Below are 27,393 nucleotides of genomic sequence, written 5' to 3'. Positions count from 1 at the left end.
CAAAGACAATGTTCGCTAATATCTACCAACTCGCCCAACAACAAGTTCTACTAAACTATCCTTTATCGTCGCCGACGCTGATGCCAAGTGGGCTTGTTACGGGAAGTAGGCAAGACAGTGCACACATTCTTATCACTTTTTCGTGGATGTGGGTCGCTACGCGCATTTGTGATGAAACTAGGCAACACCTGTCACGAAGGCAGCCTTTTACGCCTTGAGGAAGCGCATGTAGTCTTTTCATCGGGGCACCTTCGATAAGCGGGCTCACCGATACGCGAAGGGAGGAGGTCCGTAATCTCGACGGTCCCGCCTTTTGTTTTCATCGGCGTCGAGTGGACCGCTTATCCTATCTGCTGGGAAAGCAGCACGTGGTGGCGGCCAAGCCACGGATTCCGCGGTCAGGAGTTGCCTGATATAAGCTCGAGCGGTGAGGTTTCAGGTTTCGCAACGCGGCCGACATCTCCGACCGCTGAGTATCTGAGTCGCGCTCGTGGACAGAGGCGGTGGGCAGCACAACAGCGAGGCACGGACAACCGGTGGGCGTGTACTACGTCGCGTGCGGCAAAAGGTGCGAAGAACCTTGCTGGCTTTTCACAGAGACGCTAAGCATCGTGTCGTCATTAGGTGAGTAAACTTCCATGCAGAATAATACTGGAGCGCGGATTGCTGTATGTCTGCAGTCATATTTTCAGTGTGAAATCCTAAGATGTATGAATGCGAAACGAGTGTTGTTAAATAAAGCTCCGATTCAAAGCCCCAATGGCTGACAGAGGTTCTTCGTTCAACTTGGCGTAGTGGCTTTGGCAATGGAGTCGCAGTTGTCGCTGGCACAGTCGCCCCAATTGCGGACTTGTTGAACTTATTGGCCCCGTTCTTGTTGCATTAAATATTTTTACCACGCCAATATTTCTCACGGAACGAAGGAAGCTCTCTTTAGTTTAGGAAAAAAATCGTAATGAGTGGTTTACTCGCCGGCTGTATGCCATGTGCTTTAAAGGAGAAGAGAAAAATATTTGTAGGCGGTGTAGTGGCGATAGTGACATCGCTTTCACGGCAACGCATTACTGGCGACATGGTCACCAGGAAGCCTGCAATAATAATTGAATAACTAGCCACGACATAGGAAATAACCTTTTATTCGCATACTCATGGTGCATGTTGAAATTACGGAACTGAAGCCATATCCACTTGCTAATATTGTGGAGACCTGGTACCTGTTGAGACAAATGAGTCCTACGAAATCCCACAGAGTAAAGGAAGTGTGATGAAAAGAAAAAAATTGTCGCCCGCTCGAATGTTGGAGAAGTATGGGAGAGGCCTTGGCTCTGCAGTGGGCGTAACCAGGCTGATGATGATGATGAATGTAGCAAGAAGCTACGAAGGAAACTCCGCACGGGTTTTTCATAACGAAAGCTTCACAGCGGAGGGAAAATTCATGCTGGTCCATATGAGTTTTTTTAGTGGCTTCGTCCAAGTGCCGGTTACGAGAACTTTGTACCAGTGGAAACAGTGGCGTATCCAGAAAATGTTTTGAGTGAACGAGAACCATGTTTCCATGTTTCCACTGGGGACAGGAAGAAAGGGGGAGGAGGAAAGCGACAGAGAAGGCTGGGCGGCCACATACTAACACAGACATTTCTCGATAAGGGGGCACGTCCTCCCCTCCCCCCTTCTCCTGGATACTCCACTGCGTACAAACGCGGTTATAAAATCAATTCTACTTACCTTGGTCTCGCAATGCGAGAGGGAAGATATTTTAGAGTGCTTTATTTGGACTCTAACTTCTTTGACTGCCATGGTAGGAATATTTCGAAACTGGTGCTAAACTATTCTAGAAGTCCATGTTTCTTGACCTGTGATGAACATCAATTCCGCAATTTCAACATGAATCTCAGAATGCTAATGATGTTATTAGGCGTGCACCAGGCTAATAATTTAGCAATCGTTATTCCGCATTGGCTGACGTCTGAAGTTTCATTTAAGCGTCGCCGAGAAAATGAAGTTGTTTCTGCTGCGCTGACATTGCTAATATAGTTCCGGTGCGCTGTAAGAATTCTATACCCATACCCTTTCTTAACGTGGACCGTCACTTGAGCGGCTATCACAATGGTTCAGCTGTCGACGATAAGAGAGGAATCGATTCGAGAGAAAACGACCCTGAGATTACACCGGCCTGAGCTCTCGTCATTTGGCGCAAACAGTGTAAGGGAACTCCGCGGGAAAAACAGCATTGCTTTTTGCACTGATGTTTATAAGTACTGCGTTACAAAAGCGATGCCTTTAGTTGAGCCAGAAGGAAAACGAACCCGTCACCCATACACAGATGGCGAGGCGGTTGACATTACATGTCAGAGGTGATGCCGTAATTATCTGCTTATTGGATGATAAACGTGCTTGTTCGCACGCTGGAATATGCCTTGCCAAGCCCGAAAGTAAAAAAAAAAACAAGAAAAAAGGTAAAACAAAAGAACTAAAATCACAAAGAAGTTCATCGTGGAACGGTTACTGCTTCTGTTGTAGAGTTACTCCCCGCTGCTGAGGCAAAAAAAGAAAAGCAAATTTCTCGCAGAGAGGGTGCAGGCATGTAATAGCAGGAAACTCGGTGATTGATGCATGCTTTACGTACCGGCGGCGCGATCAAGATCGCCTACACCCACGCTCAATAGTTCAAGCGCGCAGGCATGCACGCAAGTAGCACAACGCATTATTTCATTCCGCAACAGTAGTGAAAAATTGCGCCTTTTACTGCAGCGACGCTAGATGTGTGTTTCCATAACCCATCACGGGAAAGTCAGCGGTGTGAAAAATATCTGGATACGACTTGATACGTCTTTTAAGCAACGTCTTTTTAAGGCTGCGTACTATTCTTCTGTATAGATTAGTGCTTATAAAAGAAAGTGGAAAGTAAACACCTTGATTCCTGGTAGCTGTACTTTAGAAGCCTGCTTATGGTACTGTAATCTGGTTGAGATCTGGTTGAGAAAGTGAAACTGAATTTGCACCTCACAAGCGCTTCATGGCTACATTTGCAGCAGACTTCTGGCATTAGGACTGTAACGAAGCTTTGCCTAATTTAATCAGCTTGACGTGGCTGCTGTCTGTGGGTCATTGAGTATTTTTGCGGTAGCAAACCAGAATATTTTCGGGTTACTTTCCTGCCATTCCCATCCCGTGTACCTCTCTCTCTCTCTCTCTGTGGCTCTCTCTGCGGAAATGTTTGTAGGTATAAATATAAAGGCTATATATGTGCGCCGAAGGCCAGCACCAGTCAACAGGCTTACATCACTCTTGTACGCTCACCCCCAAAGTAGTGCGACCAAGCACACCTCTGTTCGGCGTGAAAAACAACAACAATAACATTGCTACATAAAATCTGAACCAACAATGGCGGATCAGAGATACCTTCATTGCACACCAACCTGTTACTCAAATTGCGCGATGTTTCTCAGTTCGGTATGTGCCGATGGTGGACGGTATGCGCCAACGTGACACAAAAATGAACAGAACCCTTACATGCAAATACATATGCATCGTAATTGTTTGCACGTACACCTGGGATCAGTATTATTCCCGCAACAATCGTCATGGCTCGCATTCGTCCTGGCGACGTCACTGCATGGTTCAGTCCTTTTATTTTGGCAGGGCTCGTGAGCGGTGTAATGCAGAAATGTAAAAAAAAATGCCTAATATAAAAGCAAGGACCATTTCTTGTGGTGGATGAACGTAAGCATTGCATGAGGTTGCACGCAGCATAAGATGAAGGTTGCAACAGAATTGCACACACAAGCGTTATTTGACCACATTCGACCCCTCTACGAAGCACGAACTGTGCTCGTCCTGGCTGTTCGTGCCAATATGGCAAAGGATGAGCCATGCTCATCCAGACCTATAATTTTCCTCCTGCGCCTGCCGGGTACAGCTTTGCGGCGCCTCGCGTTGCCTAGCAACTTCCTGTGAGACCATTGACCCCTGCACGTAGGCTGGTGTCGTGACGTCACAGGTGAGTAAAAGCTCGGAACAGCCGGCGCGGCGACACGCCTCTCGCCTCCTCTACTCCATGCGTATGTGCTGCTGCCACGGGAAGACCGGAGAAAGAGCGGACGCCCCAAGAAGAAGCGGCTTGCCAGGAAGAGTGCCATTCTGCCAAGCGACAAGCGATGCATCGCCGCCGAGCTGATCCGGAACACCGCGCCGAAGCTGCGGCTGAGAAGAGGCGGCGCCAAGTCGAGGATCCCGAGTTTCTCTCCAGGGGAACGCGAGAGTCGGCGCCTGAACGCTCGACGTCGCCGGGAGAGCGATCATGGTCTGCGACTACTCGAAAACTTCCAGCGTCAAGCCCACCGAGACAAGAACTTAGGAAAACCTAGCATAACTTCGCAAAACCTAGAAACAACTTAGGCAAGCCACTTAAAAGCTAGGCGAACAGAAGCTCCGCTATTGACTCCTTCCTTGCACCACTAGTGCAAGCTGGAGCTCGTTCTTATATTTTTTATGACCTGGACATGGCGACGGCGATGTCACGATTTTTTTAACGTCACCAATAATTTATTAATAATATTATTACTATACTATTATAAGATGTACCAATCAGTTATCCTTATTTTTATACTCAGCAAGCCCGCAGCAGTTTGCACACGCAGCCGTAATGTGCGAAAGCAAGCTTTCTAGGGCCGTCTGACGAGAACGATTTACCCTCAGATAAACTTTTGTTGTTGTTTTAGTTGTTCCTTACCATTGATAACGTAACCAATCATCTACATTTACACTATGATAATGTATAAATGTCTTAAATCCGCAAATTAAGCAATATTGTGCCGGTACAAGGCAATACGCTTCTCGCGTGACAGACAAATTTTGTTGGGGTACTCAGCAAATAATACTTACACATTAATAAGTACTCATGCAAACTTTCGATAAGCTCCCGGAACGACACTGAAGGGTATTCGCATTAGCATACCGGCACTGCAGGTTCGAAATTTTCGAAGCAAGAAACGCTGAGAATCCATCAGATTCCACACATCTAGGACTAACTTTTGATTTTGTAAAGCCAGGGCGGCGGCTTCCGCACGAGGCGCCTACTACTGCAATAAATTAGTGGCTGCGTGTGTAAAGCTGCTGACGTCTGATATGTGCAGTAATTTTACAGAAAAACTAGACGGTAAACATCGTGATGCCCTTAAGGGTGTATGAAGAATACTGCTTTCGCCGCATGACCAGCGCCATCACCCATAGCGGGTAATACCGAATCGTTGATGGGGGCATACAAACTCTTGTTGTTTGTCAGCTTTTCGTGACAATTAAATGTCATGATAGCGGCGACAGACGACGCGAAGACTACATGAAATAAACTGCGGTACACATCGCTGTCAAGCTCCCGTCTCAGAAACTTCGGTGCGCACAAGGTGTCGGAATGAAGGGGGCAGAATGGAACAGTACGCCCCGTTGCATTGTAACAATTTCAGATATATTTTTGTTTAAAGGTGCACTTGGAAATTACGTTGCGCGATTTATATTTACTCAACATTTACTTCTGGTTAGAGTACTTTTTCGGTGTGCTAGATGTTTTACTTAGTATTGTGATTAGGTTTGTGCTTTTTGCGTGATAATGTTCTTAGTTTACTATTCCTCCAGCATCTAACACACACCTGCCGTCTCCTGTCTGTATCTGTAACGGCATACTGACCCTGAAGGTATGAAAATAAATGAATAAATAAGTAAATAGATAGCTGCTTATTGTTAATAATGCTTGACCCTTCGGAAGAAACAGAGGTATCTTAAACCTTTTTTTCCGTGCTTCCTCTGCAGGCATTGCGACTGAAACCATGGGGAGCACTAAGATTCTGTTGATGCTCGCCCTGGTGGGAGCCCTGTGCCATGTGAGCTCAGGCATCGACGCCTGGGTCACCCTTACCGCGGTGCCGCCCTCCTTCGAGATCAAGACCGGACGCCGCCCCAGTGACACCGACGACGTTGTCGCTTGGGGGTCGTTCCAGAATGCCATCAACGAAACCGGGTACGACGCACAACGAAAAAAGAAAACAGTAAAAAAAATCAAGGACATACATGCATTTGCAAACGTTTGCTAAATTCGCATAACATTTTCTGCTCCCCTAGTGTGCAGGATGAAGTATTGAATTCCGGCTCGAAAACTAAATAGATAAGTGACCGACCCACAAGTCATATGTAGCGCCTAACCATGAACAGAGTCAGCTGCAGATTTACCCAGGATAGAAATAAATATGCCGGCTTCGTTGGAGGGTGTTAATTTCGATACGCAAACTGTGGCCCGATAGCGGAAACTGAGGGTGAGAATGTCATGACGCACGCACCACGGACATACACATTTGACTGAAGCGTAAAAATACTGGCAGCGTCACTGATTTCATTCGAGCTCACCAGGGGCAAGATGCTTCGAGAAAACTTGCAGGTATCAGCACACCATGGTGCACACACTATCTGGTGCCTAAAGATACTAGCAATGTGAATGAATTAATTTGCCCTTTTCTAGGCCGGAGCCTTCAGGGGTTCTTACGTTACGTTACCTTTTACGTTCTTTTTACGTTATGCCAGTCAGGGTAATGTATAACAGGCCTTCAGAGGTTTCCGCTTCCACTAGCTGTGTACACCCGCTACATCATCCCAATGGCTATGCTATCACACTGCTTATCTCGAAGTATTCGGTTTTATTTCGTGCGCGGCAGCCGTATTTTGATAGGGCGAAATGCAGAAACGCTCGAGTACTTAAAATTAGGTTCACATTAAATAATCCAGGTAGTAGAAATTAATGCGGGAGCTGCCACTGCGCCGCATAATCAGGCTGTTGTTTTGGTGCGTAAACCTCCATAATTCAACAACAATGGGCGCACTTGATCACTGAAGGCTAGAGACGCTTGAAGTGTCACTGACAGCCCGAATGGGAAGCAAACAACCTGAAATATTTGTCGTAATTCAGCTTAATGAGCGCCATTAATCTCAACTGTCCAGATAATTTTCGTCGTGCTCGGAAACCCCATATTTAGAGATGAAGTCTAAGCTGTATGAATGTTTCTATTCCCAGAAGTAGTAGACAACTCAGTCCAAAGAAAGCAGGATTTATTTCTGTTTAACAAATACGGTGTTCCTACATCTGCGAATCACATTTTTCTCCCTCCTCACTTTGGCATTTTCGTAGATTCGGCTTCCTGGAGATATACACCAACGAGAAGTTACCAGACGAGTACCAGGCCTACGCCGCGGGGTTTCTGGAAGGCTACCTCACCAGAGACCTAATCCGAATGCACTTCGATAACCAATGGGCCGACTACTGCACGAACGAAACGGCGTACTGCAAAAAGCTCTACCAATTTTTCAACGACAACGTGCGCCACATGAACGAACAGGCTGCCCAGTACCGATCTTCGAGCCCCTACTGGCATCAGGTAAGTCATCTCTGTCACAGTTGCGTTTGTCGTCTATATGCTGTTGACAAGTTGGCAGAGGGTTCCGGTCGCGAGGGAACTGTTGCATGGAGAGAGAGAGAGAAAATAATGCAGAGAAAGTCAGGGAGCTTAACCAGAGGTAGTTCCGGTTGGCTACCCTGCGCAGTGGGAAGGGTTAAGAGGGATAAAAAGAGAAACAGAGTAGAAGGGGGAGATAGAAAGAAAGGGAGACAAGCACGAACAAAGCGCGTACACTACAGAGCGGTAGGGGGCGGCATTCTTAGAGTCTGTCGTGAAGCCCCGTGGACCGCAAGAATGGAGATCACAGTAACACACGGGTCAAAGGAACAGAGCCCTCGTATGGCGCATGCGTTGTGGATTCTGGTGTCTTGTGAGAATTCATCTTGTTAATTTGTTGGCAGCCATTTACCGCTGAAGCACTTGAGTAGAACTTGTGTTGTTGAAATCCGAATAGGAAAATTCTAGATGCCCTGCACCATAACTACATATGATCGTATGGGTTTATGTAGGAACGGGGTTATAGGATCGCGCACATATGCTTTACCAATAGGGATATAATAATGTTGCCATTTCTTCAAAAGAAGAGAAACAGGGAGATTGGGGGGGGGGGAGGGGCAATTCGGGCGATGCTGTTTCTTCTGTTGTGCATAGCACTGTAGTTAGAGGGTGCATTTCTTGTGCAGTGATGTTTGGCAAAAGGAGGAAGGGGAAGGTGCACTTGTTGTAAAGGGACACCGTAAGTGTCTCGCTGAAGGAGGGCGGGCACTCTAGCGGTTCCACAGCACGGAAGTTTGGCATGTTGTTGCAAGCCTCAAATACGGTGCTCTATTTTCTAAGGCTTCCCACAGCACAATTTCCACATTCCTGTATGAACTGTGACGAAAAATAAATTCTAACAGCTACGTTTAATTTCTGCTTTCATGAGAGTTGGTTCTGATCTGCCCAGTCATTATACCGTAGCTATCTGAGGTTCTTGGTTTTAAATACTTCCTCAACGTTGCAATGCCACCATGTTCTTAGCAGGCGAGTTCTCTTTGCACCTCCATGACCAATCACAATCCTTATTTCGCCAGTGTAATTCCCATACATTCATTCTTGTCAAGGCAAAATGATCGGATATAGGATCCATGAACCAGATACCAGATGCGTTCCAAGCTCTGAGTTTATATCTGATGTGCTTCGGCTTTTCTTCGTCATTGTTGCTTATTAAGTAATGACAACATATAAAAATATTCTACCGAAGGGCCGCCAAGCCAATCGCGCAAGATAAACCACAGTGACAAAGCGAAAAGGATTAAAAAGGTTGAAAGGAAAAATAGCGGGGAAATACACCACCATTCACATCAGGCGTAGCCTGCTACACGATATGCATAGTCAGCGCATGGTCTACATGCGAATGCCTACTGAAAGCATGCGTTACCAAAACAGTCTGTGTAAAGTCACTGCATAAAGAGTAAAACAAAGTAGAACATTGCACACAGGGAATAAAAAGGACATACAATAATAATTCAAATTCGCGTGAACGAATTCAGATAGTGAACAAATTCACAGTAGATCATCTTTCAAAGAGTCCGTATGCAGGGTGTTCCAACTATGAAGAATGAAGATTTAAAATATGCAAATCCCATCTAGCTTCACAGAACAAAGGTAATGTTTTTCCTGTCGCTTGCAGATATTCATACTGTTTTGTGCATTCCGTCTCATCGATGTTGCATGTGGCGCACGTGGGTTGCCTCTCAGGTTTGCCATGCAGGTCTATGAGAGTTAATTGAGGGCGCAATATCTTTCATCATTATTTATTTATTTATTTATTTAGAAATACTTTCAACCCTCAGTTGAGGGTCATAACAGGGAGGGATGTTACTTATACATTCATACAAGAAAGCCAGATACAAAAGAAATATGCACATGCACTACAGTGTCCTACGGATACAATACAAGATACGATATACAGACTGTAAGACATGCATTCAAATGTTCAATTCAAATGACATTCCAAGTGTTCACATACAAATACGATCGAGATCTTCGAAATAATGCATATTACCTAGAAGAACGAATGCAATGGTCTCCTTTATTTCATTGGACTTGGTTTTTTTAGGCACCGTGTCTGTCGTGTACAGTGTGTCCTTATGAAAGCAGCCATCCGCGGTTTATGAGATGGTTGTGAGCCGGTTATTGACGGGCAAGCTGACCCCATCGTACGCCTGTAAATTTTATAATTTCATCACGCCTTATCGTTCTTTCTTTTGCCATCCGCGATTGCGCACCGCTTCTCTTGGTATCCATTCTGCAACTCCAATGGACCACCGATTATCTGCCCTACGCAATTATATAGGCTACCCATTTTAATTACTTCCACCTAATGTTCATTAGAATATGGGATACCCGCGTTTCCTCTCTAATCCACACCGCTGTTTCCTTTAACGTTACGCCTCTCATATTTAGTACCGTTGCTCGTTCCGCGATCATTAATTGGTTATCGAGCGTCTTTGCTTGAGATAAACATCAACTTGCTCGTGCAGGGTGCTGAAACGTCGACTCAAAGATCCAATATAGCCGTTGCTTGTAACTATTTCAGGAAGTTTGTGCGGTGCTTGGACGGTATAAGCCATGCGTTCAATATCGCGGCACTCAATGGTAGTACCACGTTGGACGATTCGTGAGCGAATCTCTACTATAGCGGTTGTATAAACGTCCCAACAGACAACTAAGGCCCAACTAACGCCACCAAGAAGTAAAGCGACCTGAGCAGTGCAGTTTTACGGCAGAATTCTTCCCGATCTTGTTCCCCTTGTCACGGACGATGTGAGGCTTTCGTCGGGCTACCGTAAACGTGACAGCGACGGCAGCGTCGGCATCTCCAATGGATCAGCACAAAGGCAATAATGTTTAACGAAGCACTGTAGAAGAAAAAACAATTTGGCTTGATGGGGTAATAGCTGAACGCGTACTGGAAGTGCTTATTTTAGTATCGCTACGAAGTGGTTCGTTGATTTATAGCCGTAATTTACTGCGAAGAGGTTGTGCTCTTCGCTATATGACCGAGCTTATAATGCAGAGTCGGTTGTTTGTTACAGGTGGTCAACAAATGCGACTGAATGAGCTTGAAGCACCCGTACGATAATAAAAATGAATGGGAATTAAAAAAAAGCTTGTACATCTGCAGCAAATTAATGTTATCCTTTTGCACAAGAAAACATAAATGTTGCTTCTTTCAAACAACACATCGCCACGCTCCTAAATCAAGTAGTTGGCGAAAAAAATGAGTAGAAATCAAATTTTTTACTGAATCATTCTCAAGCGTTTTTGAGCTGGTATGAAGTTACGCCGCGTGACAATTCAAGAGAATAAAATAATACTGCTGTTAATAAAATAGCCCGTTCCAACTGTTACATTTTCCCGTTCCGGAGCTGAAGCCGAATTGAACCAAAGAAAGGTTCGTTTCGACATCTGGGTGTGTAATGACTGAATGGTCAGAATTCAACCCAAATCCGTCTACAAAAATGGCCTTCTGCTCACTGTAGCGAGCATGTCTGTAGAAAAACTCGTTTGAGATCTGTGAAGAGGACAAAGCGTGGTAATTGCGCGGCTCTGAAAGCATAAAATGTTGCTTTCTGAAACTGGCATGCCCGCGTTTCCTTTTTCGTCAGCTCTAAAAACATTATAGGGTTTGGTTTGGGAAAATTTGTAACTGCACTTCATATCCGCGGGTATCTGTGCACAAAAAAAAGAAAAAGAAAAGAAACGAAGACGAGCACATACGAAGTTTGCTCAAAAGTTGGAAACTTCGACACAAGCGCTCATTTCGAACTAAAGTTGCTGTTAGTCGGGCAGGGTGAAGTTTATGTGGAGACATGGTATGGCGTACTTCCAGTTGCGTTACTGTGGAGTGACAGGCAAGAAAGACAGCGAAATTGACTCGCAAGCAGTGACGCTAACACGTAAGAAACACACTGGAAACCTATAGACATGCCAAACTCGCGCAGGACCGAGATAATAACGATTGCAGCCGCAATCCATGCGACAGATAGCGTGCTCAAAAACAGACCGAGATGGGTCGAATCACAAGGCACTATCCAATTCTATCCGTCTCATTTAGAACCGTAAGATACTACATTTAAGTATATTAATGGTGATGGTCGTGATGATGATTATGTAGGGGACGACGATAATTCGGATAATCAGTTCCCGCGGTGATTGCAGGTAAGTCTAGTAGGTAGGTAACTCTTCGCCCACTTTTGCCGCACACTGTTACAGGTCGACCTGATTCTCAATCAGATGGCAGGACTGGACGACGCTCGGAGAGGACACACTCAGTACTTCCCGAGCTGGTCGTACGTCAACGCCACCGACTTGCTGTGAGTGTGCCTCCTTTGGCGAGAACGCGTTTTGTGGTGAGCTGATTGCAACTCATGTTTTGGAGCCAGTAAGTCTTCAACAAGCGATAGCTCGTACGTCATTCGGTTTACCGCGTTAGTTCCGCACTACAGACAACAAAGTACCGTGTTTTACCAATGTGTTACGACACGCAGCATTAGTATTCACGATAACCATTCACACAGCTGTATCCACTTACCATCAAATGTTTGCAGGTTTTGGACTTACGTAATTGGAGACGACCATTTATTGGTCGAGTTATGAAGCAGGCGCTCCCTCTGAAGGGAGCATTGGAACTAAGTACATCCTACGCGGTGCCTTAGCGGCTATGGTTTTGCAATGCTAAACACGAGGTTACGGGATCAAATCCCGACCGCGGCGGTCGCATTTGATGGGGGCGGAATGCAAAAAGCGCTCGTGTTCCGTTCATTTGGGGCACGTTAACGATAATTTGGTGGTCAGAATTAATCTGGAGTCATGCACTACGGCGTGCGTTATCCAATCATAGTTTTGGCACATAAAGCCTCAGAAACACACACGCACTAAGTACCTCGCAGTAGAACTCCTAGTGTAACTAGGTCTTCTCGCTGACAAATGAAATGGCCCCGAATGGTTCTGTAAATGGGCGTTGTCAGCAGAAATGCGCGCGCTGAAAGCCATTTTTTTGTGTATGCCTGATTCGTCAGCGATCTAGGCACAAGCGGCGACCACCCCGTTCTTTCGGGGTCCTGTGACGTCGATATATACCCGGAATATTCGGTCTGACCGTTTTCAGACCGGCGTGCGTCCACTGCACTGTATTCATAATCAAGGTTGGCCAGGCCGCTGCACCATATTTCATTGTGCGTGTGCAGTCACCTTCATTAGCCACTGATGTCGACGCGATGTTTGTCGGCTTTCCGGGAGTTTGCGCCATTTTGTATGCTGAGGTTTCGGCTATAGCGCAGAGCTTCAAGCCACCCTTCTTCCCGGGAAAACCAAAATCAATCAGAGCGATCAACTTGCCTGCGTTATAATCAAACGAAGGAAAGACTGCAAAAGAATACGGTGCACCAGCAGGAAACAGCAAAATTTAAGCGTATTTCGAATGCTTCCTCGGGTACCATGTTACATAGTGTAAGAGTGCTATGAAGTACTTGTAGAGGCAGTCACATCAGAGTATACGCCATTGAGCGCTACCTCGTAGGTTCCATTGAAAAGCTACCGTGCACGAGGATTATTAAGAAGACGTGAAATAAAGTCACTGGAACATAAATCATGTGTGGCCCGCGACTCCATACGCTTTCATGCTCCCGGTGTTGACTTGTAGCTTTGGAGTTAATGAATGAATGAATGAATCCCACAGCGATGTCTCAATGGCTATTTCATCGTGCTGCTGAGCGCGAGGTCACGGAATCGCTACTCGGCCACGGCGGTTTTGTTACGATAGAGGTGGAAAGTAAAAACGTTCGTGCACTTAGATATTTAGATCACAGATGCCCATCAAAGATGCCCAGGTAGTGACAATTAATGGGGAAGCCCGTGATACGGCTGCTTGCACGGCCATCGAGTTACTTTGGGACCATATACATCACAATTTAATGTTCAATGACTGACGGCATGAATAAATTAATAATGCGTCTTGTGTTTCTGTCTTGTCGCTCGTACTACGTGTATTTTCAAAAATGAGCCAGTACCGCCTCGCCCAATCAGCTACCCCTACTATTTTCACTATTGATCATGTGTTACCACCTAGGAAAGCTTCACAATACATCCCCCGGAACGCTTTCTTTGTTCGCATATGCTAAAAATATAACAACAACAAAACATCTGAATGCCTTTGTCGCCAGCTTCCTGAACGCGGATGGCGACTTGGAAGACCTGGAGGGCGCCCTGAAGCGCCGCGTAGGCCGCAAGGTGCTTGGCTCCGGCTCCTGCTCTGCGCTGGTCAAGGTGTTGCCCGGCAACAGGGACCTCTACTTCTCCCAGGTCACCTGGTCCACCTACGCCAGCATGCTCCGGATACTCAAGAAGTACTCGCTGCGCTTCCACAAGACATTTGAATCGAGTGAGTACAGACTGACGAGGTGGGAGGGAGTGTGTGGGGGGGGGGGGTCCTGCTTATTCGTCTTATTCCTCTCAACATCAGCTATATCAGCAATCTATGTGGTTAGTAGATTTGCAGGTGTGGGACATTATGAGCGGACGCTTTATAAGAGGGCGAGGGTGTGCTCGGAGATCGTTGAGAGAGGCGTTCAGACTGCAGCGAGCATGAGCTAGCTGATGTTGGGTATACATAATGATGATGATTTCATTGACTGTGACGAAAAGACAACCTATTGTTTTGCCTGGTGGTTGAGCCCGCGAAGCGCTGAGTGTTGCTAGAGCGACGTCTGGGGGACCGTAATAGCCTGAAGCACGATTTATACACCTGTAAAATTGCGCACGCAACGCCTCATCTAGTGTAAAGGGAACATGCCAAGTAAAAACGCTAGCTAAGGGCCAGGCTTTTGACTTTATGCGTGATGCTCTTTTTTCTGAACAGAAGCACGACAACATGTTTTATTGAAATGAGCGTTGTGACCTCGGACACTTTTTGTGTGTGTTTAACATGCTTTAAACAGACGTGATGCAGAGCATAGAGAAGAGACATAACCGAGGTATTTTCTGCCCTACTCTCTCCACATCCACGTGTTTATCACTATACCGTTTTCTACTATATTAGAACTGGAAAATGCGCGACTGAGAGATAAATGTTTGACTTTGATGTGTGGGCTCGTATTATATTTCTGTTACCATAGACCCAATAGCTAGCATTGTGAATGGTGGTGCCATTATATAATTTGGAGACTTTTCATTCAAGAGGTATCCGAAATAGAGCCGCTTGTACGGGGCACTCTAATAGTAGCACGTGCAGCTTGACAAGTTACATGATCACAGTTCAACAAAAGCAAAGCATTTTTTGCTAGAGCGGAGAATTCAATGTAAAGAAAAAGCAGACCTGTCAACAGAGTCCGAAATGCTAATTAAAAACTTTTACTTGACGTCAACATTTGTGCTTGAATGATAGCAGTGCCCTAGTATCCTTTCTAATCCTACCCTAGACCAGTGGACAACATCACTGTTTGGCTCTAGCCCGCAAAACAAACTGGCTGGTGGAGCTGGCGGCTACTGTTGCTGGACTCCTCGACTGAGGAGTCTACTCACTGGCGGGTCAAGAAGAAAGACCAGCTTTCTCTAAACGGTACCTTATACATTAATGTTTGAATGAGGTTTCGTACTACTACTACTACTACTACTACTACTACTACTACTACTACTACTACTACTACTACTACTACTACTACTACTACTACTGCTACTACTACTACTACTACTACTACTATTGCTACTACTACTACTACTACTACTACTACTACTACTACTACTACTACTACTACTACTACTACTACTACTACTACCTCTGTAACTAACACAGAATTGGGGAAGAGCAGAATATCTGAATATAGAAGCACTATGGAGCCGAATATCACTCACGTGGAGCAACTACGTGCAGTGACCAGGACTTGCGTTGTTCAATCCAACAAAAAGCAACACTGTCTGGGCAAGAGAGAGTGCAAAGCTGATGACTGCGTTATCTCGTAAAGGGTTGTGCGATAGCTCAAGATGAAGGCGAGACGGCGGTCGTCTTACGTCATGATATTCATTTCAACCTTTTTTTAAATTTCTTTCTACTGCTAGACTTCCACTGGCACACCGCTAAATACGTTATCTCGTTACCGTCCTGATTCAGTTAGTAATGTGGTCGAACGTTATCGTTTCATTCATCGAGCGCGGAGAGCGGCATACACATCGCACAAAACGCATGCACATCGAATCGTTGTAAAACCAACCACATTCAAACTTCCAATCCTTGAAATGCCTGCCTTGTACAGCCACTCGCTATCACTGCCTGCTTAGGTCTGGCCGTGAATCTTTGTTATCATTGAACGGGAATACATAGGATCATTCACTATTATTACGATTATTGCTAATATAACTAGTGTTGTTATATGAAACACGACCTTGGTGCCAGAGACTTGGACTACTAGAGCCCTCAGAAATTAAACGGAATGGTGGAAAGCAAGCGGCCACTTGCATCGCCTTCATGCCTACACTCGTCTACGCTGTGTCCACTGAAGTCGTGAGCGTGCGCTTCTCTCCTTTCCAGCTGAGCTCATCCCCGGCCACACGCTCACATTCTCCTCCGCACCCGGAAGGATATTCTCCGGCGATGACTTCTACCTGATTTCGTCGGGGCTGGTAAGCACGGCCCACATTTGCCCTTATCCAACGTGCAATGTCTAGGGGATGGCGCAGAACCAATTTTCTGACTGCTCTGACTTCCCTGACACGGGGACGGCTTCGCTCCTAAAATAAGTGGCCTTTGATATAGCCAGACGGTAACTACTTCCACCCCGTTGTCGCAATTTCTCGACATGCCGAATCAGAGCTCATAAATTTGGGCGGGACGCTTAAGAATAAAGAAAAAATGATTCCGATTATGACGTTATGTGCGTTTACCCAGTAAAAAACTACGCCAGCGTGCCATCATTCCTGATTGAGAAAGGAATGGTGTGCGCACAGTGGTTCCAATGAAGGTGAACACTCCAAGAAACTCGTGTGGGTGCATTCATTCAACTGGATAAATTGAAGTCGCCATCACAGCAATACTATGTCACAGACTGCCATAAGATGCGCGATGGTTCAACGGCGAAATGTGAGTTTGTTCAAGCCGAAGAACATTGTGGATACTATAGAGGTTTGTGCTTGATGTCCATTTAAGTTTCCTTTAAATCAGTCTGCCAGTCTGATCCGGTGTAGTCAATGGTACGAGTATAATTATGGATGTTGTAGCCTCGCATGCAAGTATCTCTAATGGTAATTTTAATAATATTCGTCACGCAACAGATTCAGCCGATAAGAGGTCAATGTGCCTTCTATACAGATTAAGCCAACCAACACAACCAACCAATAAACAAACAGAAAGGTTTCCATGTGCTACAAATGAGAACCTAAAGGTAGCTCAGTTTCATTGTGTTTGAAATCATGTGAAACGAGACGACGGGGAAGACTGCAAGTGGGGATGCAATACCATTTTCTAGGCCACCATGGAAACAACTATCGGCAATGGCAATCCCGACCTCTACCAGTACATCACACCTCAGACAAACTTGGAGTTCGTGCGAAATATAGTGGCCAACCGACTGGCGACCACCGGCAAGGAGTGGAGTGAACTGTTTGCAGAGCACAACAGTGGCACGTGAGTACAGTATGCTTCCCTCATTTTAATACAACCTAAACTAATTTAACCTAACCTAACCAACCTAACCACATCAAACGCACCTGAAACAGGAGAAGCAGGCTGCGCGGTTTGCAGTGGCTTTTGCCAGCCGCAAGACACATCTGTGAAGATTGGCCTTGACAGACACGGTCAGCGGGTTGAAGCTAATCGTTTGAGATCGGGATATATGCGGAGACGCATGCGCTTAATAATAACCACATTACCATATTGTAGTCAATCTGTTACATGTATCTTGAATCACAGGAATAAGGACATAAATGATATTTACTGTGTCTGCTTAAGTTTTAATACATGCTTGTGTAAGCGTATATGAGCGTGAACTTTGCACCCCCCCCCCCCCCCCGCTGTTTTTTTTTGTCTTCTGCTTTAAACTTGTTCGTGTCTAGGTAGTTCGTTGTGGTCAAAACGATGCATACTTTGTCGTGCGCCGCATTATACTGAAGCCATGCAGTGAAGAGTCCAGTTGGCTGGCATGTTCTTAAGCCATCCCATTTCTTCTATAAAAGAAAGAACTATAGGGTTTTACGCACCAAACCCATGATTTGATTATGAGGCACGCCGTAGTGGGCGACTCTAAATTAATTTGGTCCACGAGGGTTTATTTACCGTGCACCTAATGCAAGTACAGCGGTGCTCTCGCATTTCGCCCCCCATCGAAATGCGACCGCCATGGCTGGAATTCAATCCCGCGACCTCGTGCTTAGCAGCCCAACACCGTAGTCACTAAGCAGCCACGGCAGGTCTGTTGTAAAGCAGGGAGTGGCAATGGCTGCTTTGGTGGCCCTTAGCATCGGCGTAGATAGCGGCTTTCAAAAGAAGTCAGTGAAACGCAAGACAAAGAAGTTGAACTGAATTGTTTATGTTTGAAGTCGACACACTTTGAAAATGTTATAAATTGCCCCAAATAACTGTGCGTAATCCCTCCTGAAGACGAATAAATGAAAGAAGAAATAGGACGGTAGATAGTGCAGTAATGACGCAAAGACAGCATGATGTCATCAACTTTTCCTTCGCCTATTGTTCAATTTCGGACCACATTGCAGGTACAACAACCAGTGGATGGTAGTGGACTACAAGAAGTTCAAGCCGGGCGAGCCACTGCCTGATGGTCTTCTCTACGTGCTGGAACAGCTACCGTGAGTGCCGTGACACGCCACGCTCACGCGGGCACATGCCACTTGTATTTTTGAGCAAAAACTTGCTCGTCAGTTACTCGAGTAGGAACGGCGTCAAATGTTATCGAAGTGAAAGAAGTTACGAGTGGTGCATTTTGATACGTTTGCTGACGTGTGGTGGAAACGAAAATTGACAAATTAAGTATATCCCTAAATTTCTATCCTTTCGCTTATTTATTATGGTTATATATTTCCTAATTTGTACCTCTAATACGTTTGTGAAATCCGCCCGACTCTTGGGCAATCCTCTCGAGTGGTTATGTGCCACTGCAATCATCATCATCACTCTATCATCATCATCTGCCCCATATCGAGTGTAGCCTCGTGCCCGCATTTCACACAGGACTGCATAAGGCATTGAACATTATTAACATTCAAACATAGAATATAATTTGTTAGCTGTGGTATATAGAATAGGCGGTTGCATAGTTTATTTCATTCAATACCCATCGATACCCATCGTACCTTAGATACCCATCATACCTTAGATACCCATCGGCTACCTACAGATTGGAAGGTCGGGAAGGTGGTCCCACTTCATAAGTCCGGTAGCGAACATTCGCCACTCAACTACCGCCCCATTTCCCTCACAAGCATTCCTTGCAAGGTTCTTGAACATATTCTGTACTCACATTTAGCTAAGCACTTACACAATAATTCATTTTCTACAAAAGCACAACATGGTTTCCGAAAAAACTTGTCATGTGAAACCCAACTTCTTTCTTTTACTCACAGCCTTCATCTTATTCTCGACAAAGGTTCTTTCGCAGACTGTGTTTTCTTTGATTTCGCCAAGGCCTTCGACAAAGTGTGCCATAAATTACTTCTATTTAAACTTAGTAAACTTAATCTTGATCCTCACCTGTTTGCATGGCTTGAACATTTTCTTTTTAATCGGTCACAGTATGTTGTGGTTGAAAATCATATGTCCTCATCTAATCCTGTAGACTCTGGTGTGCCCCAAGGATCTGTTATAGGCCCTCTTCTTTTTTTAATTTACATTAACGACTTACCCATTGACGTTTGTTCTAAGATTTACCTTTTCGCAGATGACTGTGTTATCCTCCGTGAAATCTCGGACAAATCTGATAACAAATTCTTACAAGACGATATAAACGCTATCTCTAACTGGTGTGACGTATGGTTAATGCAACTTAACGTAAGTAAATGTAAATGTATGCGTGTAACTCGCAGCCATATTCCTCCACCGAACTATTACCTTAATGACACTCCCCTGGAGGTCGTAACCTCGTATAAATACCTAGGCGTCCACATAACCTCATCACTTTCCTGGTCGTTGCACATCGATAACGTAATTAACAATACTAATCGCATGCTAGGTTATCTTCGCCGAAACTTTTCTTCTGCTCCTACATCATTAAAATTAATTCTATACAAAACACTTATTAGGAGTAAAATGGAGTACGCTTCATCCATCTGGGACCCGCACCTCGAAACCCTTACTCAATCACTCGAACTAATCCAAAACAATGCCGTACGTTTCATTCATAGCAACTACAGCCGTAATCAAGCGTAACTGCCATGAAAAACTCTTTGCTGCTTGCTCCTCTCTCAGCCCGGCGTAAGTGCTTTCGCCTTGCTTTATTTCATAAACTATATTTCCACAATTCGTACCTACGCGATAATCTAATATCACCTCCTACCTACATTTCCTCTCGCATCGACCATAGCCACAAGGTTGGAATCATTCAGTGCCGCACCAGAACCTGTAACGAATCATTCATTCCTAAGACCTCTCAGGAATGGAACCACCTTCCCGGCGCAGTTGTCGCAATCAAGGACAACTCAAAGTTTCGTTCGGCATTATCAGACATCATTACTCCCGGATGCAATTAACTAACCACATTTGTTGTTTATTGCTGCTTTGTTTATTTATTTGTGTATATTTTTTTACCCAGTCCCCTCTGTAATACTTCGGTCTTGAGGGTACAATAAAATAAATAAATAAATAAATGAAATACTAATGACAAGTTTCCTATGTGGTGTATATGGTGTACAACAAAAATAGAAAGAGTCGTAAATATATAACACATTACTGAACTCACTATGTACGTATTTTTTGTTGTTGCAGTGCCATAGTGCATATATGGAAGTAAGGAGTTTAAGTTACACACTCGCACAAAAATTTCCACTTACATACGGAGAGATGGTTTCAAACCTACATCGCTGTATGTGTCCTCGATTGCTTGCGCACGAAGGAAATCACCCCTCAAATTCTACCTGCCAATCAATCTTACCGCGAAGCAATGATTTCTAAATAAAGAGGCCTACTTGGTATATCGCGGAAAAAAGTGGCGATCGCCTGGCATCTCAAGCTGCTGATGAGGCCGTCGATCACATTGGTTCAATACGGTCACAAACCGTAGCATGGCCATGAAGAAATCTGAGCACAAGGCAGGCGGGAAGGGGATAAAAATTAGGAGAAGGCAGTTCCGCTTTACGATAGAGAAATGTACTTGGTTAAAGAAGCGACAGCAGGTGATGAGGCCTATCCCGTATCGAATAGAGACAACCGCAGATTGAAGAACAAAAATGGCCGATGTCGGGGATCTCGCACAGCATTCGTCGACAAGGTCATGATGTGGTTGCAACCAATGCACCCGGTCGGCTGGCGCAAGCGTAAGTGATTTGTGGTGTATTGTGTGACGGCCATGTCCAGTTTCTGCAATATCACAATTTCCTCCAATTTACGTGATGAACATGTTGCCAAAGGTGGTTACGACTCGTGTGGCAAATCTCTTAGCGCGTCCACAGCTCCAACAGATAAAGCACAGCGAGTAACTTAGGCTCAGCAGAGTTATCTTGAATATAAGAATGCGACAAGAGACCAACGAAAACGCTTGGAACAAAGTACAAAGTTGAATAAAAAAAATGTACTGTAAGGCACTAAAAGAAAAGATTTCGCTGAATTTTCAGCGAATTTTCTACGTTTATCAGTTAGCGGATAGTGTAATGTTTCTTTTGGTTTGCTTATATCTTTGCTTGAACACGCAGCCACTACGTCAACATCACGGACGCTACCCACGTCCTTCGGAACCAGTCGTACTGGCCCAGCTACAATGTACCGTAAGTACTGTGCCATCCTGCTGTTCTCAAACATCGCGTTCAGATGAAGCGACTGCCGCTGCTGTCTTGCACAATAACAATTGAGAAATGTTTAATTGTAAAAACACCGTTGTATTCGTTTATGTGAACCTTGAAATGCGAAATGTTGTTATCTCACGCGCCGATTCAGCGTGAAATTAGCGTGATTCTAGCCTGTAATGGTTAGTTCAACATTTTCTGCACGGAAAGTTGTTCTTGCGGCGTGTCGCAATCTGCCGGCCACGTATAGGGTGTAAAATAGCCATTTCAGAAACCCAGAACATGGGAGATGTTTCTCGCTGAGGTGATGTGCAGAAATGTATTTCTGACTCATACGTTGGGTACAGTCCGCTTCTACGTAATTATATAGAAAGTGTTGAGTCCGGGACAAAGGGGCAATGCTTGTGCTCAAATAAAAGACTTTGTTTTGGGCTAGCTGAATCAATAAGTAAGTATAGCAAGGACAGCGCACAAAAGCATGGACAAAGAAGAGACAAGTACGCACGACGGGCACAGTCCCATCTACGTGTCCCACCTTCATCCGCGTTTCTGCGCTCTGCTCTGCCTATATACTTGCTTCTGTTCCGACATTCTGAATCCTGACATGTAAAAGTGTCTTTTCCACAATATGTACTGCGTTAAACGGTGTCTACAGATCGTGAACCCAATTTGGAACCGTCATTTTACTTGGTTGCTCTTAGGTTTGCGAATGGTATTGAATAGATATAAACACTCAGCGTTTGCCTTTTCTGAATTTCTGGTACGCTGATCTCTCTAATGCAGTTCGTCCGAGTTCATCTTCAATATGAGTGGCTCCCAGAAGCAGGTGGAAAAGTTCGGTGACTGGTTCACCTATGACAGGACCCCGCGGGCACTCATATTCAAGCGAGACCACGGCAAGGTGCAAGACATGGACTCCATGATAAAGCTCATGAGGTGAGAGTGAAAGCTAACTGCCGAAAATTAACCGAGTGTGTTCAGAGTTCCGTGGACGTTTCGTGTGCCAAGAATTGAAGATTCGGACATACCAGCTTGAACTGTCTGTTAAAGGTTGTGTTGCTGGGATTAATTTTCATAAATGTAGGGGAACTGAGGGGCCCTATAGTTAGCAACAAGCGTAACAAGCTACCGGAACAACGAAGAAAACAAGAAAGAGATACGGGAAATTAACTGTTTTTTTATCGAACTCTACATTTAATGAGAGCATCATTTTCGATAAATTCCAGTTTTCTAAAAAGAAGTAAGCAATGAATGCCGTAGATAAAAAAATAAGCTTTGCCACCAGTGACTGCCAAAATCGCGACGCCCATATGAAGCTTTCGAAGCCTGAAGTTCTGAAGTTCACGGGAATGGTACGTGAGAAAATTGCTTATGAGCGGCAAGAAAAGTGGAAACATAACTGCTTCATGACAGCTAGAGTGGCAGCATCACTCTTCAAAAACACAAAGGCAGCAACGATCAATTACTCACACGCAACGTCCTAGACAACTATACGCGAGATAACGTGTGCGATGCTCTACCAATTAAACTACGGAGGCGGCGGAGCTCCATGGTGATACTATTTGCAGTGTGTAGCGAAAATCAGTCGACCATAAAGCGAAGTGCGCCCGTTTGAAGTGCTGACATTTCTCTTTGTGGGTGAGGAGGACTAAGTGCCAGCGTAAAATAGGAGAGAAAATCAGGATAAAGACAATGAGTTGTGAACTTGCGAGGATAATTCTCGCTGCCAGCTTTTCTACCTTATGTATGTGTCACTGCATTTATTAGCTGATCACGAGATGCGAAACCTCTGCGTATGTGTTGTGATCTTTGTGCAAAGACAAACGTGTTTCAAGCCATGCACATTCAAATACACCGTAGTATTGCACTGTGCGCTATATATATATGCATGCGCTTAGCATTCGAGCACAATTACGCCACGCTGGAGACCTGATATCTATCATGTTAACATAGATCCTCCGCCTCTTCATTCAACTGAACCACTTACATATTTGAGGGCGAAGGACATTATCTGAGAAAGAAAAACAGGCAAGCGAAAATAGAATTATGCCCTTCACTATAAGAGAATGACGAGGGTGGCTTTATTTTGTAACTGTCAACTTATAGTGGACGGTCCATTTTGGTAACCACCGACTGGCAGGAGCTGTGTGAGCGAGAAGGCAGAGGTCTTCTGGTAGTCTCATTCTCGCTCATAAAACAACTCCTGCAAATCAGCGGCGGACCTTAACTAAATACTCCCCCCTCCCCCCCCCCCCCAATCCCTTGCTGTACAAGCAAATGAGTTCAGAGCTGAAGGGATCGCTGAAGTTTGCCGTTTTCCTGTTTCGTAAGTTTTTTATTTTTATTCATGCACATTAGTCAGATTGTCTATCTTTCATTTTTCTTCATGGTTATATTGCGCTCAGTTTTACACAGACGATATTAAGAAAGGACAGGACGTGGACGGATGTAGCGCAAACTACCAACTGTTTAATAATGTTAAATAATGTTAATAATGTTAACCAACTGTTTAATAATGTTAAATAATGTTAAATAATGTTAATAGCAAAAGAAAAAGAAATGTGCGTAAGCACTCCGTCCATCGCGCTTATCAAAGCTGAGGTTGAGTTTGCCAGGGCGAACGGGTGCCAGTGAACCATGTATGCCTGACCCGAACTATTATCACATTCCGTGAACTTGTCATATCTTTTGTACCCCCCCCCCTCCTCGCGCCATATCTCCTTGTATATAAGCGCGTTATTTAACATTATTAAACAGTTGGTAGTTTGCGCTACATCCGTCCACGTCCTGTCCTTTCTTAATATCGTCTGTGTAAAACTGAGCGCAATATAACCATGAACGTTCACCAACTAGCCCCCTTCATTGCTTTACTAAATTTCATTTTTCTTTCCCGTCAGCTTGCAATAAACCTGCGATTCAGTGTGTTAGCGTCTTTCGATGCTCATGCAGCACTAACCTAATGACGCCGTAGTTGTCAGGCTTCGAGGTCTCACCCGACCTCCTGCGCGATTCAGGCAAGCCTGCACTTCAGGACTGATCGACCCGGCAACGAACGTCGGTCAAAATGTCTCCTGCTTTGTCCTTTTACTCAGGTACAATGACTACCAAAACGACCCACTGTCGCGCTGCAACTGCACGCCGCCGTACAGCGCTGAGAACGCCATCTCGGCGCGGAGCGACCTGAATCCCCCCGACGGCATATACCCCTTTGCGGCACTTGGCCACCGAGGTCACGGTTCCACGGACATGAAGGTACGGAAATACGGCATAAAATATACGACCTGCCGTAAACACTACCAGGTGAAAGCGTTGTGATCTCCAGTTGTGCTCCAATTTATGCGCGTAAGGACTTATAGAAGTCCCGAGGCCTCCGCATTCTTAAATAATGCCAGTGTCGTGAAGTACAGCTTTGACGTAAGGCAATCGTTCGTGCCGCTTTCGAGTTGAACGACCTAATAAATTTTGTGACAGGTAGTACATTTGTTTCAAGAGGCGCGGTTGATAAGAGGCTGTGACTAGCTGGGCATCACTGCCACGGATCTCACTCCTTGGCAGCAGCTAGATTGTCGTGTTGTCTGTGAGACACTCGGAGCGGGGCTCCTGTATTTAAATCTCAATCAGCAATCGTCATTGTTTCCATGCATATTGAACGGTGATTGGATGGATGTTGCTTGAGCTATCCTAAAATAATTCTGACAAAATTTTATCGTTAGTATTGTTTATCGTATATGCATGGCGGCACGTGCTATCAGGCTTTTATTTGTCACATGACAGGCGCGATTGCCACTGTCCCGGACAACTCTTTTTCCGCACCATGCCTGCACTAAGATAAATATTGCTTACTTACCCTGCAGTATTGGGCGCAGAATTTTTCAGTTATGTTTCCGTAATATTCGATTCATTGGTAGACTTTGACATGCGAAGCAATGCAGAGGATAGGAAATCTCCAGTGGAGGCTTCAAATAAATGTTTAGCAGTCTTTAACGCTCACTGACTGCACGTGCTTTCATCGGTATACATCGACCATGGCCCACTCTCGACGCAGTGACCTCGCACTTGGGGTTATAACGTTACATAATGACTGCAAGTTAGGCAGCAAACCGGGTGTGAAAAAGCACAAAGAAAAAAAAAATACAGCAAGACGATCACAAGGCGCGCTTACAACTGAATTGGTTGTCAGTTCACCTTGAGATTGTCTCGGTTCCCTTTCTCGTCCATCGTGTATTTAGGTGCCATTTGCTGCCATAACGAAACAAATAGTCCATCAACACGTTTTGACAAATTAGAAAAATCCGCACTAATTCATTTATACATATGCACAAAAGAACAAGGTCGAAAGGTAACGATCAACAAGGGAGCTGCGCTCTCTCTAGTAACGAAATATTTATTTTCTTGCGCATTTTCTTGGGGCTAAATAATGGGCAGACTGGCAGATCCATCAATGTACGTTTGAAAGAGCATGTGGTGTCTGTTAAAAATAATGCGTATTCTTACCTAGGCCAACACTGCCGGTTTTGTAAGTGTTTTTTGTTGTTTGAAATAAAAGTTTGTTTAAGAATGCTAATCAAGTGAGTCGCGAAATCATGGAATTAGGAACGAAAACAGCTCTAAATATAAGACAACAAATCCTAACATCATGTATCAACTACCCCAACAGCAAACTCTCCAGAAATTATGGAGGCATCTCCAAATATACCAGTCAGGTGTCAGTCAGGTGTCAGTCATACGTCGATTTAACTGAGAGAAAAATAAATTTCTAAGATGTTTCTAATCCTAGCGGTCAATATCGGCAACGTTCATCATGTATATTTGCTGCTTTTCATTGTGTTGATGATCATGCAGATATCGAACGTGTGCTGCATATCTTTGTTAGCACGTGGGACGGCGTCCTTTCCAATATGAAACACTGGCGGTAGCACCGAAATATTTCTGCAGTAGCGAGAACGCCATGTCCTTATTGTTCTTTACCTTGTGTCTTTTTTTTTCGCGCATAATTTATAACGAGAATGTTATTGCCATTCTGACATGGTGGCTGCATTATTATTAGTTAAATGCGGTCATCACAATCGGGATAGGTAACGGAATATAGACGTAAATATCTGGTTGCTGCTCAGTTTGGACCGCTTTTAATACAAATGGAGATTACGTTGGCACAAACTGACATTATGACAGGAATAATTTTCTTGCAGACTCAGTCAAAGAGTGTGACAACTTCGAGCCCTTATTTTCTTTTCTTTTATCTCTTCCTTTAACGTATCATGCAATACACGCCACAGCTGACCAACTCGAGCCTGTTCACAAGTCTGGAGTTCACGGCTGTGGGCGGCCCCACCTGGGACCAGGTGCCCCCTTTTCAATGGAGCACATCTGGACTCAAGGACCGACACGAGGGTCAACCGGACCTCTGGAAATTCACACCTTTCACTCATCAGTGGCGCTCTGCAAGCGATAACAACTGACCACGGAGGCAAGTAACGCACATGGGCTAAATAAAGAAACGACCTATGAACCAAAATTTGGTATTTCGCTTGTTTTTTATTGCTTTGTCACTTTCAAACACGAAAACATTGTAACAAAGGGTAGGGTGATCTCAGCTGTGTGGTGATGACAGTAGGACAGGCTTTCTACTGCGAGCCGCGCTACGACGAAGGCGTATTTCTGCAACCGACTATGCTCCTTTACTGGCTTTCTTGTTATATTGTGTAAGGTATGAACTAGCTGGAGTATCACGTCATTGCTATATTTCATTGGTAAACGTATTCTCTGCCACGTTTTATTTAGAGATGTGTTCCAAGAGCCCCCAGTAGCAGCGCAGTAAGAAACGTTTTCGCCTTCTGACAATGATGTAGGTCCTTACATTATTTCCACAGGCTGACTGAGTGTGGAACACTTCTAGGGCAAGCTTATCACTGAATACCAGATGACACCCGCGAAAGCATATTATCATATGTCAAGCAATTGTAACAAGAAA

At 44.8% G+C, this 27,393-nt stretch overlaps 1 protein-coding gene across 1 annotated transcript; it reads left to right on the top strand.

Moving 5' to 3' along the window:
- The first annotated feature begins 394 nt into the window (after window positions 1-394).
- Window positions 395-26,937, top strand: LOC135921368 (putative phospholipase B-like 2). Its single transcript, XM_065455705.1, has 12 exons — window positions 395-624; window positions 5,806-6,013; window positions 7,172-7,418; window positions 11,700-11,800; window positions 13,649-13,866; window positions 16,009-16,100; window positions 16,943-17,100; window positions 18,186-18,278; window positions 21,333-21,404; window positions 22,206-22,358; window positions 24,515-24,674; window positions 26,699-26,937. The coding sequence occupies exons 2-12, from the start codon at window positions 5,823-5,825 to the stop codon at window positions 26,879-26,881; spliced, it is 1,668 nt and encodes a 555-aa protein (XP_065311777.1). The 5' UTR covers window positions 395-624; window positions 5,806-5,822; the 3' UTR covers window positions 26,882-26,937.
- The last annotated feature ends 456 nt before the right edge of the window (window positions 26,938-27,393 follow it).

The sequence above is a fragment of the Dermacentor albipictus genome, chromosome 8 (assembly GCF_038994185.2).
Source record: "Dermacentor albipictus isolate Rhodes 1998 colony chromosome 8, USDA_Dalb.pri_finalv2, whole genome shotgun sequence".
NCBI lineage: Eukaryota > Metazoa > Arthropoda > Arachnida > Ixodida > Ixodidae > Dermacentor > Dermacentor albipictus.
The sequence above is the reverse complement of the archived record's forward strand: the minus strand, read 5'-3'. Positions and strand labels throughout refer to the sequence as shown.

Coding starts and splice junctions, on each gene's coding strand:
- LOC135921368 (XM_065455705.1), top strand. CDS start 5,823: ATGGGGAGCACTAAGATTCTGTTGATGCTCGCCCTGGTGGGAGCCCTG. Junction 13,867..16,008: donor CCACAAGACATTTGAATCGA/GTGAGTACAGAC, acceptor TCTCCTTTCCAG/CTGAGCTCATCCCCGGCCAC. Junction 24,675..26,698: donor ACGGTTCCACGGACATGAAG/GTACGGAAATAC, acceptor TACACGCCACAG/CTGACCAACTCGAGCCTGTT.